The sequence below is a fragment of the Ischnura elegans genome, chromosome 5, assembly GCF_921293095.1.
Source record: "Ischnura elegans chromosome 5, ioIscEleg1.1, whole genome shotgun sequence".
NCBI classification, from domain to species: domain Eukaryota; kingdom Metazoa; phylum Arthropoda; class Insecta; order Odonata; family Coenagrionidae; genus Ischnura; species Ischnura elegans.
Window position 1 is genome coordinate 105,341,934 of NC_060250.1, and position 18,115 is coordinate 105,360,048.

Here is an 18,115-nt window from a genome sequence, read left to right on the forward strand (position 1 = left end):
TTGTGCGGGAATGGGGCTCGAATAGGGAAGCCATGCTGGGATTCAGAATCCATTCGGGCTCAAAGAGAGTGCCTAGTGGATTCATCGTGATTTCACAGATTTCGTATTTCTCAAAGCCATGGCTGATGCTATTCCCTAGCATTCTCGGGTTTCTTACGTTTCGTTATCTTGAATTTGGGTAGAGTGGTAGACACACACTTAATTTTATTGCTGACAGTTTTGTCATTCATTTTACTACACTCCTTTTATCGTTTATCTCTTTCTCATGATATATGGAATATCACCATATAACCTTTTACTGATATTATTACTTTAAAAATATTTTTTGGTGCAATAAATGTATGAATATGAGATCAGATGATGTCCAGTGAAAATATATGAAGAAATTCAAATGCACAACATATAGTGTACGCTCTATTGCCCTATTATACTTACATACTGCCCTGCTATATAATAGGCTAAAGTATTAAATAAATCTGCAATATCTATATGAGGAATTTGATATTTAAAAACAAGGATTTATACGTCACCTATCGATTAACAATTGGATCATCAAACATAATAAAATCATGATTTTTCTGTCAATTAGTAAAGTGGTACACACTGTTATTTGTTGTTGATTAGGGCCGTAACACTCCCAAATTCTACTAATCCAAAGATAATTTGTTTATAAAAATATCGAAAAATTTGCAGGAAAAATAAGACGATTCATTTGATGCGTGGTAGGGTGGAAATTTTGTTTATTATTTCCTTAGAGTTATCTTGCACCAATGGAGTCTCTCTTGTCTAGCTTTCTTTGTGGAAGATGGTGTTTATAGCGTATAAATTTCGCTAAATGAGTATTATTACTTCTTTTGTTATAAAATTGTACGAATTGAATACCTGGCTATTGATTGATATTAACGAGATTTCATAAAGTTCATCGGAGTTAGCTAGCTGTGGAGAAAGAATATTTCTCACAAGCTGAGAAAAATTATCCTCAGAATAAATTTACTACTTTTTGACCAACTTTAATAACAATTAACAATAATTTAATGATGTTTAAGATATATCCGTGTACTTTTTTTTGGCCATTATGATAAATGGTGAGTATCCCTTAAGGTAGGAAAGACAAATTCATGGCATCTCTCATGATGATTTCTTTAAGATTGATAAACTATTCCTGCCTCACGCTTTCATGGTCTCGTGCAGTGCTTTTCTCTTTACATTGGATTAAGAATTACTCTCTTAGATATAAATATCAGTTATATTTGGTCAGTTATTAGTATTGGACATTGGACATTGGAAAATTCACAATATATTTTTCCAAAAGATGCAGATTTAGGGCGCAAAAAATTGTAAAGGCGCCAAGGTGATTGTGCAAGCAGAGCATTGTATTTTATTCTCCGTGAGATGTTGAGCGTGTTCAGGATTATCATTTGTCTATATTAGAATAAGTTTCATATGAAATCCATAGAAATCCGTCTTTCTTAACGAAGCCTTCTGTACCTCAAGACGAGCCCTAGTAGAGATTTTATGGCCTTGCGAATTTTCATTTGTAGTAAACAGCGACTTAAAAACTCACCTGAGGACCTGAGGTAGGTACGATTGTAAACGATCTGAAGGTCAAACCCGAGAAATTTTTATTATAAATTCTCTCTCTTCATCTCTTCGCATACTCTGGTTATGATATCATGTCATATTTTATGCACAAAATGCTTTTTTTTTCAAAAGGTTTGAAGGGAAGCACTTTCATTCGCATTCGACCGTGTCTTCTTTATTATGGATCCAACCATTTTTTTGGGGTCTTAATGACACTGCTGGATTGATGTCAATATTTACTCATTTTTTGACTTAATAATCTCGAATAATATTTATTACCTTTTTAAAAATCCTTTAATCACGATAATTATGAAATAGGTACACATTACATCGGCTTCATTACGTAATGACTTATTTTTATGATCTACCATACCTACTGGTGATAATCATTTGACTCTGAATCAGATGAGGAATTCTATAATTATATTTAGTCTTTAATATGCTAACCGACTTGTGTTACGACAAACGACGTTGTGAGGAATAATAATCTTTAATTGTACGATCATTTATTTCCCATTGAATCTTGTATTAAGATTCAATTTGAATTGATAATGTCTTAAACAAGGGTAAGATTAATAAACGGTCGTCAATTAGTATCTCAGGAATGTTTGCTTTCTCTTGCTGCTAACCCATAAAGTTAGCACGTTTTAGCAATTCATACGCGAGTTATCGTATCGTTAATGGACTACAGGCTATCCATGTGGTACAATTTCTCAAACACTCTATTTATCCACCTCCATAGAAATACCTTGCGCTTAAGTTTCAACATTCTTTAAAATTCAATGCAATGGTAAGCATTTAATGCTATGTATTGGTTGTCATGGCTTTTGAGGATTCAGGAATTGTCCAGTATCTGTATAAACTGATCACCAGGGTTGGAAAACATAAGTAAGGCTAATTTTAACTTGTCTAGCCATCAATATTTTGGATGGAAAAGGCCATATGCTATTTGTTTATTTTCCACCCAAAATGGTTATGATGGAACTTAATATTTTATCGTTTACATTTTTTCAATAGACACACAGCTATGTAAAAACTCTCACACTTGCATTTAATCACTTAATACGACTGTTAAGCAGTACTCGGTAATAAATTAATATATCTTTTTCTAATTTTTATATAGCAATAATACGGCTTGCTTTCTATCTTTGTATGTGAATTGGTTTAACATTATTTTGATCTGATACCTCTGGGATATTTAATGCATTATTAATTCACTACATATTTTACTAGTTTGAAGGTGACCGATGTTTTCTCGTAACATCATTCGCTGTAGTATAGTTTCATGGGTTGGAATTATACATGGTGAAAAAACTGATGCCACAAATGCGTTATTGCGCAGGATTTCATCACATTCCGTTTTCACAGAGTGCCATATAATCTCAATTTAAATTGATCGGAAAGAATATGGAGCATGGTCACAATGCCTCGAGTTTATCGCTTTTAACGACGAAGGCGTTAGGTGGACTGGAATGCACAAGGCCAATTGAAGTATTTGAGGATATAAGAGAAGCCTCAGGGTCAGGAATGTTGTAAGCACCACTTTTATGATGGATATTGCAGTCTTTATGAGAATATTATTCTACGGAAGATTAAAAAACGGAGGTTTTGTGGAATAAAATTTACGTAATAATGATGTAAATGAAATCCAATTCATGACAGTCGAGTCACACATTATGGAGTGATGTAGAGTTAAATAAGATAAGATAAATTAGGGATAATGTAGAGTTAAATAACAGAGGGTTTGCTGATAAGGGGATATAATTTTATTGCCATAAAGAATCCTAGTTTTTTTTAAAATAGTGTTTGCTAGTAGTGGCATTTATAATAATTGTGAAGTATTTTAGTGTGTGCTTTATTTTGTCCATTGGAATAAAAAAAATTAGCCTTGGAAGAAGAGCTTTGTTATAATGAACTGTGGACTGGTGAGGAAGAACTCTATTAAAAACAGTATTGCGATTTTCAATCGATATTTTTGAGCACTCGCCTGAAAAAGTACGTTGGGCCGCCTATTTCTTATGGTAAACTCGGATCTGAATTGTAGTAAGGTGCTGCTAATATCTAATAAAAAGTATATGCCATAACTGTGCTACGTAATTTTACTTAATCGGCGTATGTAATGCAATTGTGAAAACTCTACATATTGAAGTGATACTTCTTAAATGTGGCTGAATTAAATATATTAGTTATATCTTGCTCTTTTTGATTGGTCCTGGCCATGTGGAACTTGGAATCCTCAAGTTTTCCTCCAACCAAAACTGCTGTTGAGGCATTCATAACTCATCACTCAATGCTACAATCCGAAAGTCGGTTAGAATGTGAGTTCATATCGTTCATTTTATGTATTAACACCCTTAATGATTTGCCCATATCTCGGTCTGTTATTGAATCCAATTTTCTCGTATTTTAAGTCTCACAGTTGAGTTACATCCAATGAATAAATCATTTTGTGCGGGATAGAGCGATTGGCAAAGTTGTCTTGAGTGGAGGGATGACCGTGAATCTTGCGCTTAGATTCTGCCCTGGCATAAATCACCGTGGCCAAGTTTCAAAGGACTCTTCTGTGGCAAAACATGCATTCGTTGAGAGCGAAATAACTTCAGATTGTTCTCTCCCACACCCTGTACTCTGATCTACAATAGCTGACTTCTTTCTTCCCGGTCTGACCTTGCCGGTATGATTGACCTTTAGTATCTCCCAGGCACTGAATATTCTAGCAGTTTGCGGCGTCGAAAGTTCCTTTTTAATTTTATTTGCCGACCTTGAAAATGAAAAAAAGGCTCCCTGAAAGGAGCATCTTTAGTGCCACTCAATTCTGGCCGACATCGCACTCTGGCGCGCAAAATAAAAAAAGAATGGTGAGGAGCGCTCATCCCTTCTCTCAAGGTATTTCTCCCTTTCACTTGTGTCCACCTCAGGGGGTTCATAAGTTTCCTTCTTTGCTCGTCGCCACACCAAAACTTAAGGCGCGGTAACTTTATTTCCTCCCGAGACAAATTCCTTCCCTCCCCCATTTTTATTTGCTCCCAACTCCAGTCAGTTTTTTCCTCGTCCCTCCATTAACCCGCTCTTTTGAACTAGGGACCGTTTCAAAATCTTGGAAGCCGTGAGACGCAAAGGTTTTAGTTTAATCCTGCTGCTTTATTTATTTATTCCTGTACCACCGAAAACAGCATCTAACAAACATCAAACAAGCAGTGGGCCTTTTATCAGGGTTTTCAATCTAACAATTAAGCGTGCACGAATGTCCATGCCCTGCTGGATAGGGGCAACCTACCCAGGCGGGACTCTTGTGTACCAGACAAGGACTTCACCCCACCTCCACCGAGGCCGGCGACAGTTTTAAAATTATTTATTTTTTGCAGAATTTGGTACATGTACATAAAAATACATTTCCGACGCCCTTGGTAGAAATATTTAATGCAAATTATACCGATAAAACTGATTAATGCTTCTTGTTAGCAACATTTTTTCACATTTCATAATTCACAATTACTAGAATGAAACTCATTTAAAAAATTGTGGAATAAAATATTTGTTCGAATTGCTCTATTGTTCATTTTATAGGAAATGTTCTGCATTTTGTTTTAATTGTTAGTTTGATTATTACATCAATCTCAATTTAGCCCCAGCGCCTCTCCAAGAAGTTTAGCCCTTACGAATAGACACTGCTTGACGTAAAAGTTTTTCTGCGAGTTGTGAACCGTGGAAATATTTATTTTCAGTTTCTTGCAGGGGTGTCATTGTAGCAAATGTCCCTTGCTCCCACCCCCCTCGAGTATTTGGCATGAGACGAATGCTCCTTTTCCCCAAATCCTCAGGTATAACTCTTTTGTGAGCATATTCCTCGATAGTCTATTTTCTCTCACTCAAGAAACTTCGCCCAAACCGTCGTCATCCAGAGGCCTCTTGACTCAGTCTTGAGACGACTTCACCGGAAAGTGAATTCGTTCTCCCACGTTGCCTTCAAGGCCCGTTCCCACACCCCGGCCTCAAGCTTTCGATTTTGCAAATATAATCTGAATTGCGGTTAAGCAGAGATCGTGTGTGGTTGAAAAAGGAATTGAGCCATTGACCTTACTCGGTTAAAATTTGGTGTTAAATCATTTTCGAGCGACCTTAGGATAGGAGGTCCCTGGTGACGACCTCGGTAGGAGTCGCAAATTTATGTTCGCCAGTTGCATTTAGGAACGATCACAAAAAATCGGACTGCAAGCATTCGTGTATTCATCGATGTGTACGTTTGATGCGCATCAATGTACGCTGATAAAATAACGTCACCTTCTGAGCACTCCTCATGGTTCTACCGAATTCTCGCCCAGCGATAACGTGAGAAGCTGCTTTTTCGAGAAGAGAATTTCCTCGGTAGAGTGATAAGCGTAATAAGTACTCGTCGCGAATTAGAAGGATATTCGCTTATTATCGAGGTCAATTCTTCGTTATTATGTGAGAAATATGGAATAATTTTCCATTGTATATAATGCGGGGCTCGCCAACAGCCATGTAGAAAATGGGATTGTATGAATGGTCGGTGGAATTAGTAATAATCTAATCGACTGGCTACATCGAGTGGTTTTCACATCGCATGGGATTGTTTCAGAAATAATCTCCTTTTGGTACTTATAGGTTATTAATATACAAATATAGAGAGAGAGAAAATCACTCTTCTACGAACAGTGATTTTCTCTCTCTCCGATAGCAAAAGTTGTAGTAATGGAGGGGCTGTCATCATGATCTATTTGAGCTTCTAGCATACTGCTCATAGGCTTTCCGGTTGGTATTATTCAGGAATTTTTTCAATAATAATGCTATTCGGTATGGAAGAAAGGAGGATGAGAAAAATTTGGCCTTCAAAAAGTGTGGGTATAGAGAAAAATTGAGGAGGAGAAGTGGAAGTAGAGGAAGAGGAACCACGAAGAGGAAGGGATGGTGAGTGAGGAGGGGTGTCTTCGAGATGAAATACGAAGGAGACAGGAGGTATGGAGTGAGCGAGCGCTAAGTGGGGGAGGGTTTGAAAACAGTTGTATGGGTAAACGAGGGATAGGAAGGAAGGTGATAGGAGTTTTAGATAGAATGAAAGGGAGCTGGCCGTATTGTGAATTGAAGTCGATGAATTTCCGTGGGCCTTTCACTTCAGTTTTTACACTCCACTTCGACGTTTATATCCCGAGTTAAAAATAATTAAAAGTAATAATGACAGTGCTTGGATTGTAAAATGGCACCCTTATTGCTCAAATTGTGAAATGGCACTGATCGAGTGAAACCTGGCCGGTATTATTAAATTCAGAGTGGATTTTGCTATTGCGGTCCATTATGTTGGTGGGGAAAGCTACAGAAGGCATAGTCGTGAGGGCTGTGTAGAGGGAGCCCCAATCTGTCCCGTAGAACAAGGTCGGTAAACGATACTCCTTTACGGACCTTGCCGTAGAATTGTGATTTATCTTACCTCTATGGGCGCATTTTCATCGGTTTTCAAATATGTCCGCCCCGCGGCGATAAGTGCACAACGATCCATTTATTCTCAATATTAGCAATACAATATTGACAATCGCGAGGACTTTTATTAAAAATCATGAAAATCTTAGTATATACAGTCGTATGTAAATTTTGGTTATTTTTTTTGTTACAACTTATTTCTTGGTGACATTAGGATCGCTCTGCCTATCAGTGACTTGAGTGGCGATTTTTGCAAACTCATCTAGTGGCGCGGTGAGTGACAACATATTTTGTAGCCAACAAGATATTCCTCTCTAGTGAAATTTCATGCTAAAAATAGGAAGTAATGAGCTGAATTAATTTATAGCCATGTTATATGTATCGGTAAGAAGTCCTTTCCACCAATTTGTGTGGCACCGTTTGGGTATATGTCCCATGCTCATTTCCTTGGCCATAGCGCGCGCGCGGGGCGCTTGGAACGCTCACCTCGCGTGCGGGCCGCTCTCCGCCTGTTTGGGGAGCAAATATTTCTTGAGACCACAAGCGCTGGCCCTCCTCTTCCACCCTCCACCTCATCATTGAGCCGGTTGACGGCCCTTGATGAGACCACCTCTTAATTTGATCGCTCTCCTCACTACACACGATTGCTTCCCTGTCCGACAAGTGCCAACGGGATTTGATCTGGGTACTGAGTGCCCCCTGGTGAGATAGTTGAGAGCAATTGTTTTTTCTGATTTTCATCCATGCTCTTGTAGTCCTATGTCATTATTACTAGCTTAGTATTTGAGAAATTTCACGTAGTAATTATTGCCACGATGGTGAATATTTATAGTGCTCGTAGAAATACTATGTTTTAGTCATAATTTAAAGATATTTTTTTAGCCAGGAACTTTATCATAGTTTAAACATAAGATTACATTTTGTAAACATTTATATTTGTCTCCTTGATAAATATTTCTAAATAGAAAGGTTGTTGATTTTGTATACCTGTAAAGACTTCTGTATTTTAATTTATGGGAAGTTTGAATGATTTATTTCCAAAAACGTTTTCATTTTTGTCGAAATATTCAAAAACATTTAATAAATGTGTGTGGTGATTTTTTAAATATAGAACTCGGGCAGTTATTTTTATTTTAATAAAGAAAATGCAGAAAATATTGGCATGCACTCTCAATAAAAAATATCGGTTTAAAAAGTTATTGTAAAAGTTCATCTTTCTTAATTACCAATGGCAGCTAACTATTTTGCGATTACACTGTTCATGCATCTAATTTACCTGGATAGCACTAGTTAGTATCTGCCTAAGTTACTACCAATATTTTGCGGAAAACAGTCAATAATTCGTATGGTGATTTTAAAAATTAAGAACTCCGTCAAGAGAAGTTTTATTCTAGTTTTAAAAAAATCATAATTTTCTGAGTCATTTTGTTAGTAATTTTACGTGCGTCGTAATAAAGTTAGAAAAAAGTCTTTCATAAAAGCATAAACTGAAATTTATACATATTTAAGCCCCGTGCATGCCTTAAATTTGGCATTAATTGAATTTTTGGAAATTTGTAAGTATCTTTTATCTCTATTTCAACTCTGTAACTATTTCATTTTTTTCATGAAAGTCTAATCTGAAATTTATACATTTTTAAAGTCCCAACGGACGCCATTAATTTGGCGTTGGTTGAATTTTTTGGAATCTTATAAGCGTCTTATATCTCTATTTCCCCTCTGTGGTTATCTTTTATCAAATTTCTCTTCTTTTGTTTCTTGCAGACAGCCGTTTGACGAGGAAAGCCCCACCCCAGTATGCTGATGGCGTGTACATGTTGGCCGGGCAGAACAGGCCGAGCCCTAGAAAGTTGAGCCAGCTGTTCATGAAAGGCGAGGATGGTCTGTCCTCTGCTCGAAACCGGACAGCTCTTCTCGCTTTCTTCGGTAAGTTACAGTGATTGGAAATGGATGGCCACTGGTAAATCAATCTCCGAGAGAGACTTTGAAAAGGAAAGCCATTTATTTTCGTTGAGACTTTCCTCATGCTTCCGAGGAAACGTCTTAATGCTCTAAGATAGGTTTTTACACAAAAAGTTTTTACCGTTACCCTGAAGCATTGAATTTAAAATTTTAGTTTACTTTTCTTCGTGTTTCAGCAAATTTGAAACACAAAAATATAAAAGAAAGAACTTTGTTTATACACATGACTACATTTCCGTTTGGTTTTGACAGTTTTAGCCATCAGGCACAACTGAAGAAAACCGCTTACTATTTATAGACATAAAAAGAGGGGGAAGCTGACAGAGTTGACAGGTAGATAGGCTGCGAAGGGACGTCTATTAGCCTCTCTCTATTTTGGTACGTATGAATAATGAACGGTATTTTTGACCGGAATAAAATAGCTTTCGATTTTTTTTAATGCGAAGCAAATTCCAATAAGTTTCGCCTGATACAATGAATTAATTTTGAAGAAATTTTAGTGAAATCATATATTGACAGGAATTGGCTCGCCTAACGGGTCTGTTTTGCCAGTTTTGAATTTTCCACGGTGAGAATTTTGGTAATGCGAATTCCTTTTTCCCCCGAAACATGAAGGACTTCAATAAATTCCATTCGTAATTTCGTTTGTGAGCATTTTATTTTTTTGTACAAATGGCTGGTGTCCTAGCACTCCCAGCCACACGCCTTTTAGGTGGCTTGCGGGGTACTATGTGGATGTTATTATTGTCAAATAAAGTTAAGGATCGAGCTAAAAAAATGCTCTAGTATTGGCTGTGGGAATTTTTTTTCGTAATATGGACTGAAACGAAATATATATTTGAATAATTTATATTAGTATTTAATTTACACTTTAAAGAACTCCTTTTACTGCGAAGCAGCTCCTCTTTCCATATCCAGGCGTTGAAGTCTCTATAACTCGATGGTTAATGGATTGGTAATGGATATGCTCTCCGTCTCCCGGCCGAGTTGTTGGTAATGGATCATGTAAGGAGTAAATCATGTCGTGAGAGAGACAGCCGTGCGCCCAGATACTCTTTATTATCGGCATCATAATATTTTTTGTCTTACCCTTTTATTTGTCATTACTACTCTATAATTTAATCAAGCACGTGTTTGAGAAATAGCGCTTGACGGCCATCAATCTGTTTGCGACGTATATATTTACAGTGGCATGTATATATTTGAGCTTCATCCCTGCTTATTATGAAATGCGGCATTCATTGTTCCACTTTCATTCCCAGTTAGTGACTTGTGGCATTTGGCTAAAATTGCGTCTCGAGCCCTTATCGATTGTATTTGGGCATAAGATACTTGACCAAATAAACCTGACCTGGCATGTATCACCCACTGGACCTGGAGCTTTATTTTGAGAGAATGTCGATTCTCAAATTTCTTTTGATCACATCTGAATACAACCTGTCAGAGTGGTTGATGGAATGCCTTAAGAATGCGTTCAAAAATACAAATTAAGTATACAGAAATGGAAATGATTTACCTTTTTAATTTATTCATATATGGGATAGTATTTAATGGAAAATTTCTTTTGAAAAATTGGGTGAATTTATGACTGTCCGGTAAACTTGTTTCAATAAAAATTTTCTTGAGGGGTTCATCCTGCACGTAATCTCATTTTAAAAATGTATTTCATATAATTTCATTCCCTTGTGCTCGAGTAGACGGCGGTATAAAAATGTATTTGGTATCTTCACAGTTTTATTAACTCTCAAAATATTCATTTGAAATTTTAAATCTACTCCAGCTCGCATTTGATGACTAAAAAATTAGTAATAATTCGAATTATCATTACTTGCAGTCAAACTGAGTTTTTGAATTTGATTCAGAATTATTGTCTCAAACACTTAAATTGATTGGATGATAGGGATGCATATAATAGGGCTCTTCCTTCAGCGCCATTTAACACCATCTCTGATCTCTTCTAGTGAATAATTCAGGTATCATATTGTGGAAAGAGTTCTATTAGCCATCAATAATAGTGTGTTTTGAACCGTGGTGAAAATTGAATAATTTATGATAATGTTGTGAAATGTAAGTCTGTAAAATTCCGATGTAACACATTCCGATAGAACTTAGTAATCCTCTGGGATATCATGCGTGGAAGAAAAATTATTAGCATCATCCCAACAAAGAGTTCATCTTGGTATGTCCATGTCTAATATAGTGTGTTGCTTTGTTCCCTTATTCAATTACTTGAGGCCGAATAAAAATTAAAACAAAAACTTGTTATAGCCAAATAATGCAATAAATGCATAAATAGTCAATTTCAGTGGCGGCGGGGTGGATTCCTCGCGTACCATGCCAAAGATTTCGGGTTCGAGTTCCGTCTGGTATAGGTTGCCTCGAACCACGGAAAGGAGGTTTGTGATAGTCCATCGTTATTGATTGTTAGAATACATTGTTGGAAATGGGTGTAATGTGCTGTCTCTGTAGTGACAAAGATAAACAATTATGTGATCAAATGAATACAGCTGAAGTTAATTTTGTGATAAAATTATATAACCAATTCAACTGCATTTAATTTTTTATATTTTTTATATTAAACCCAGTTTAAAAAAATCTAGCTTGGCTGAAGAAAAAAACTCTCAGTTTAACTAAAGGGGTGAAATTCGTTATGAAATATCAATTGGCTTTGCCTGATTTGGAAGCAAGATCTCACGATTGCTGGTCCGGTGTTCTAACAGTTACATCTCGAATCTATATTTTCCTTCGAGGCGAATTCCCCAAGTTCTGAATCCGTTTTAGGGTCGTGCTTATCGTTTGCAATGCTTCTCAATTGATGGATTGAGAAGCCAATGGGTACAAGTGATTTTTTTCTACATCGAGTTAGGTACAGAAATTAGGTGAAGAAAAAGAGCGATATCAACAAGATATTTATTTGTGCATTTTATTTTCCACTCGATGTCAGCACAGAGCAGAGACTCACTCGTATCCCCTGACCAACAAGTTTTTGTACATTTCTTCCATAAATTTCTGTATCTGACTTTGTATAGAAAAAAATCACTTGTACCCCTCGCCTTATCAAACCCTCAATTCAAGTTTGTGTGTGCATTTGCGCGTGGTTGCTTCGTCTGCTCATCGGCGTCGCTCGTCTTCCTTCGCCCTCAGGCCAGATGGTGTCGTCGGAGATCTTGATGGCGAGCGAGAGCGGATGTCCCATCGAAGTCCATCGCATCGACATCGAGCAGTGTGACGAGATGTACGACCGAGAGTGCGTCGGCGGAAAGTACATCCCGTTCCACCGCGCCGGATACGATCGCAGAACGGGACAGAGTCCCAACAGCCCCCGCGAGCAAGTGAGTACATTGTGAAACTGTCCTAACCACGAGTATTACATTAGAATGCAGCGGTTACCAACCGGTGGTAAGCGTACGCCTCGGGGGTAAAAAACGAACTTTATTATTTATTTTCAAATTTCCTTCAACATTTCATCTATATTCGCATTGTGGAAGATTATGATCATTGCGACGATTTTAAGTAGGTTGTTCCTCCTAATAAGTCCCAGCAAGATAATATTGCATTTAATGTTAACCACATTTATCGTGATTCTCATAAGGAGGGATTAATTCATTGTAAGAGTACCTGGCATGTGAAAAAAGTCAGTTGCCAATTATTACATTTCTTTATCATGCTGCCATTATACATATTTTATGATCGTGTCCTTTTTGATATCATTTGGGATGGCGACCAGGCTAGTTGCATCATTTCTCATGGATTATCACCAGCATGCGCCCTTTTCAGCTAAACGGCTTATATATAGATGAATTGGAATATTTTTCAGCATGGCTAAAGTAGAGTGTCATTTCTTTGTAACAGCAGTTCCCAACCGGTGATACGCGTACCCCTCGGGTGTATGCAACGAATATGCCGAAAATAATCGGTAATAACGGACGCTAGGAACAATATATCTCTCACCAGGAAATATGGATACATATTATATGGGGTATTTAAAACAAATGTTCTATTTATACAATTATTTATAACTAAATATGTCACCTACCCGTAGTGAAATTATGTAATAAAATGTAAGCGTTACATTTTTGGGGGTACACCATTAGTTATATACGTGTATAGGGGTACGGGTGGAGAAAAAGTGGGAACCGCTGATTTAGAGGATTCTCAAGTCCGCTGATAGTATTGCTGTCGACCCACGCGCATTAAAATTCTATTTCAAAATTGCCACTCGCGGCGCTACCATTCATCTAAATCAGCTTTTCAGAGGGAAGTTCACGGCAGTCATGTGTAACTGAGATAATGAATCATAAAAACCACATATTTAACGCCTACGAGACGATTGTCAACTAAAAAAGACCACATCCACTGCGGTTAATAGCGAAAGTCACACTGAACGGGATACTGTTGACTAGTGGCGCCGCCGAATAAAATGCGCGAGAATCGGCAACAGATATAACTTTTTCCCGCCACGTTTTTGCCTCCTTTAATGGAGTCTCCTCGGTCTTTCTACCGGAAGGACCGAGGTTGTATGCTACCTCTTAGGATCATTACTCGTAATTTTGACGGGTATTAATTATTTAATATATTTATTAGTTTATGTTAAAATTAGTTGATAGCTTCATTTAATATAACATTTTTTTATTTATAAATACTGCTTGGTAACTTTTTACAAATAATTTTACAATAAAAAATTTAACGGAACAGAGTTCACTTCCTACCTCCTTCCACTGTCCAAGAAATTAAGTCGACAGAATCATCAGGTAACCTCGGGAAGACAGATTGTGAACTATAATTTTTATTATTATTTATATTAATAAAAGTATTTATCGGTCAGAGATGTTCCAACGATGTTCTTTAATTTGTGAGTACCTCCTGCATCCTCATTTTGAAGCGCAACACGAAAAAATCTGGATTATCTGTACCTGAAAAAGGGTTAAAATGAGCGAGTGATGAAAGATAATTTGGTATTTATGTACTTGATAATGGCGTGACAGCAAAAACCGGTAGTATTTTTTTAATACACTGTGGAAATAACGAAGTGTTTTTCATTGCTAACAGTGATGGAAGAGGTAAACCTTTCAACATGCAACATGCGCCCTTTTCAGCTAAACTGCTTAAACATAGATAAATTGGAATATTTTTCAAGTAAATTTCAATCTTTAAATGTAATCACCGAATGGAGGAATTAACACTGGTTGCTGGCGGAAATGCAGAGAGTGTACTTGTAACAGAACTTAACCTTTAAAATTATAGTTTATTTTGAATGAACTGTTCGATCCATTCAAAGTAGAATTAAAGTGTTCCATTTCGAAAATATTTCTAGACCTAGTGGCGGCCCGCAGATAAACCCCTGGACGTTATGTGGCCCCGAGTACCTTGAGGGCCTTCCAGTAAATAAGAGCTTCCTTCAGTTAAATGTGATTGATTGCATTTCCGTAACGTATTTGCTTATATTACTTTCAAAAGTCGATTTTACTATTGAAAGAAAATTAACTCGATTCATGAATTTTTCATTTATTTGGGTGTTAGTTCTGGAGATGACACTCCAATCCTTTTCCATCGTCATTATCATATCATAAAATCCATATTTATGCTAATTGAACTAATGTGGTTGCTATAATTGCCAAACTAATGGAAAGATTTATTGGGATTCATTATTCATAGTCATAATCTTGTGTTTAAGTGAGATGCTTGAGTGACTTACAACTCCGAACGTGTTGGGTAAAACGGATAAGTGACAGTGGAGAGGAAAATAATTATTTAATAATTCTCTTTGCGTTAAAATTCAATTAGAGTAATAACTTGTTTTATAGACCTTTTAAATATAAAATATGGATAAAAATAAACTTTTCTTCTGGCACAGTTGCAACTAATGCTCGATTATGCCGTGGAATTAATTACCGTTGGAATATCTCCTCTCTATCATTTTGCATTTTAAAGCAGTTCAACATGTATTAAAATAATAAAGTGACTTATGTTAGAACGATGGAAAGGAGAGAGTTTTTGAATATTAAAACGTTTAAAATCATAAATATTGTAACAATCCATGTACGATATTTTTACTGGGGTGGTGGAGACTGGCCTTTTTGGATTTTGCAGCCGTAAGAGCTCAATATCTGCCGTCAGTGCATATAAATACTACATAATATCACTGCTAATTAATGATTGTGGAATATACTTATAGTCACGAAGTGAATGACGAAGTTAATGTTATGCTAGGTGGTGCTAAACAATTTGACATCACACTTTGGTGCTCATAAATTTTTCCTAATCACCATCAACAGTAATCAGTCCCAAGATTAGTTTAACGCAGCTCTCTACTCCATTCTCCTTTCGAGAAATGTTACCACGGAAGAACGATATGAACTTAATTTTTTCTGATAGAGAGCAACCGTGTGTATCCGAATGTGTCCTTTTAGTATATGTTTCTTCTTTAATGACATTCTGCTTAATCATGAAAATTTAAGAGGAGGTCAGTGGTTATTTAGCATCTTTAGGATTGAAATAATAGCGACCCCGAAAAAATAATCTCTCCACGACTCGCGGAGTATCTTATCATAGGTAGGGGTAAGGTACGCCAACTTGTGTGTGCTCCCACTTTCGCTTCTCGGGCGTCGATGCGTTCCTGGGCGCCGGGTAGTGTCGGCGCGAGTGTCGTGGAGGAGGGGGTCGCCCGCCGGGTGCCAGTCGTGATTGATGTCCCCCTCTCTGCTTCCCCGCGACCCCCTTCGCGCGTGCCACTCGCCCGACCCCCCCCCCCTCATCCCCGGGTGACGGCGCTTATGTAATTGCCGAGGGAGGGGGGGTCATCGTGTGACCCCTCGTAAAGGTACTCGTCGACTGCGACGGCCTTCTTCACATTTTCTTGGGGAATTTCCTTCACTTGCCGGTTAAGAGCCGCAATTGCATCAAGAGAGATAGGAATATTTTGGTTAACATTTTGTATGCATGTATACAGAATGTTGAATGTATTTGTATGCATTTTGTAGGTTTGGATGAAGTCCATTAAAACCACCCAAAGGCCATCGGGTGACGAAGGAGTAGACAGGTTCTGTACAAATTTTCACTGTTTATGGTTGCTAAGCTTCATTTTTCAGCCAGGTTCGCCCTGTGCAGATTTTATTTTGTCTGTCCCAGCCCCGTAGCGTTCATACGTTGGGTTTCGTCGCAGGTTTATATGGGATTTTGGTGAATCTTAAGGCACTTCTCGACCTCACTCAGCATTCACTTGGTTTTGGCTACTTGATCCACGATATCCAGCCTCCAGGAATCGGGAAAACGTGGATAAATAAAGGGAAAAGGAAGGAAAAGAGTAGGGCGTAATGAGCCCACGCCGCGCCTCAGTCCATCAAGCGAAACTTTTCTGTTTGAAACATTTGTTGTCTCCATAGAACTTTAGACTCACTTAGTGCATTAGATAGCGATCCATGAATGTTTCTACCATTCGAGTTGTTTCAAACTGCGTATATTATGAAGATAAAAGTCAAGAGATCCTATAATAGTTTAGCGTACAAAGTATAGTCATCGAGGTCCTGGAAAAGGTGAAAAACATACTCTTTTTGTTTTTCGACTCTTTTAAAACTAGGTTTTAATGTAAGGTAATGATCGAGTTGTGGAAATGGTATTTAGTAAAACTTAGTTTTGCGCTGAATGCCAAATTCCCTTGAAATAAAAAAAAATTAAAATGTAATGCTCTGTTTGCAATAGCTGTTTTAAATTATCAAACGAATGTCATGAAATCGTTTCGTTACAAGATAAATTACTCAGATTGGCTCAGTATTTTTTTGAGGAGAATGTACTCGTTTTATCGAAGTAATTTTTCTCAAATTTATAGTAAAGCCACAGTGGTTTCGAAAATGCGAACTTGAATTATAATGATTAAGGGTAGGTAATCCTGAGATCGTGAGTTCACCTTTAATCTTTGTTAGTTCGCCATTCCATTCGGTGTTGAGGACTGAGAGAAAATCTTCGTTAAGTTCAACGTTGATGTTTGGGGGATATCCTTCTGTGAGCAACGGTTTCCATGGATAAATTTTGGTTCAAAGGTAACGAATATGATATCCCTCGACTTCAAACCTCTCAGAGCAAACTGGAATTCCCACGGCAGAAAGTAGAATACTTGTATTTTATCTCACCTAATTTCTCACCAAGTCAGCTCTTCCCTTGATAAATATATGCCATCCAATGTACGCTACTAATCATTACCTTAGTAATCCGGATACTTCATTAGGAGGGGTATTAGATTCACATATCTCGCAATAAATCGTTTCCATCATACTCTTATTTCTACTTGTATTCAGTTTTTAACTCTTAACTACCATAATTTTCCACATGAAAGGAGACGATTCTGTTGAATTGGAATTAACTCGGAACGAAAATGAAGTCCAATTGCTTGATTAAATCGCAGACTCCCTGGCGGAATCTCCCAAAGCATTTTCAGTTACCAAGAAATCAAAATTTTTGACCATCCGTTGGCCGTGAAGGCTTCCTTGCATTATATGCGACTTTTGACCATTAAAATTTGTGATGTAAGCTCCATACGACATTCCGCATACCAGCACCAGACTCTTATGCTGCGTGCAATAGTCACGTTTTGGCAGTGAATGGTGAAGGAACTTAAAAAAAATTCAATAAAATTACAATTAAAGCATACGTTACGATTTCAAGTTCACTATGCACATCAAAATATGAATGATGAACAAATATAATTTCGAATACGCTATTTCATTCATCGGTCGAACCATGTACACTATTCGTCATCGCGTGTATATTTTTTTGTTTTCCTCTACGAAGAACTTCCTGTGCAGCGTTTCGTAAGCGCTTCCTCCTCTTGTAGCAGGCTGAATCATTTAACTGTCGAGGATTTATTTCACTTTCCTTGATGACTGAACTGTAATGTGCGTAAGTGCGTTCGACGCATCTCGGAGAGTGAGTTGGCGAAAATAAGGAGGAATCGGCTTCAAGTTTCGCAAGCATCGTCTTCAGGGAGGCTTGTTCATGAGCGCAGAGACCTTCGCCTCGGCTGCAAATACTTGCGTGGCAGATCGTAAAGAGGTTGGCACTTCCCTCCGATTATGGTAACCGCCGACCTTGATACACATGGATAACTTAAGAGCTCCTGTCAGGCGTGGAATCGTGATGAACC

General features: G+C 37.5%; 1 protein-coding gene across 1 annotated transcript in view; it reads left to right on the forward strand.

Moving 5' to 3' along the window:
- Positions 1–18,115, forward strand: part of LOC124159382 (dual oxidase) — a 255,853-nt gene that overhangs the window by 133,820 nt on the left and 103,918 nt on the right. Inside the window, exons 3-4 of the mRNA XM_046535156.1 lie at positions 8,782–8,943; positions 12,124–12,311. Coding sequence (XP_046391112.1) covers positions 8,782–8,943; positions 12,124–12,311 — 350 coding nt within the window. The remainder of the gene's footprint in view (positions 1–8,781; positions 8,944–12,123; positions 12,312–18,115) is intronic.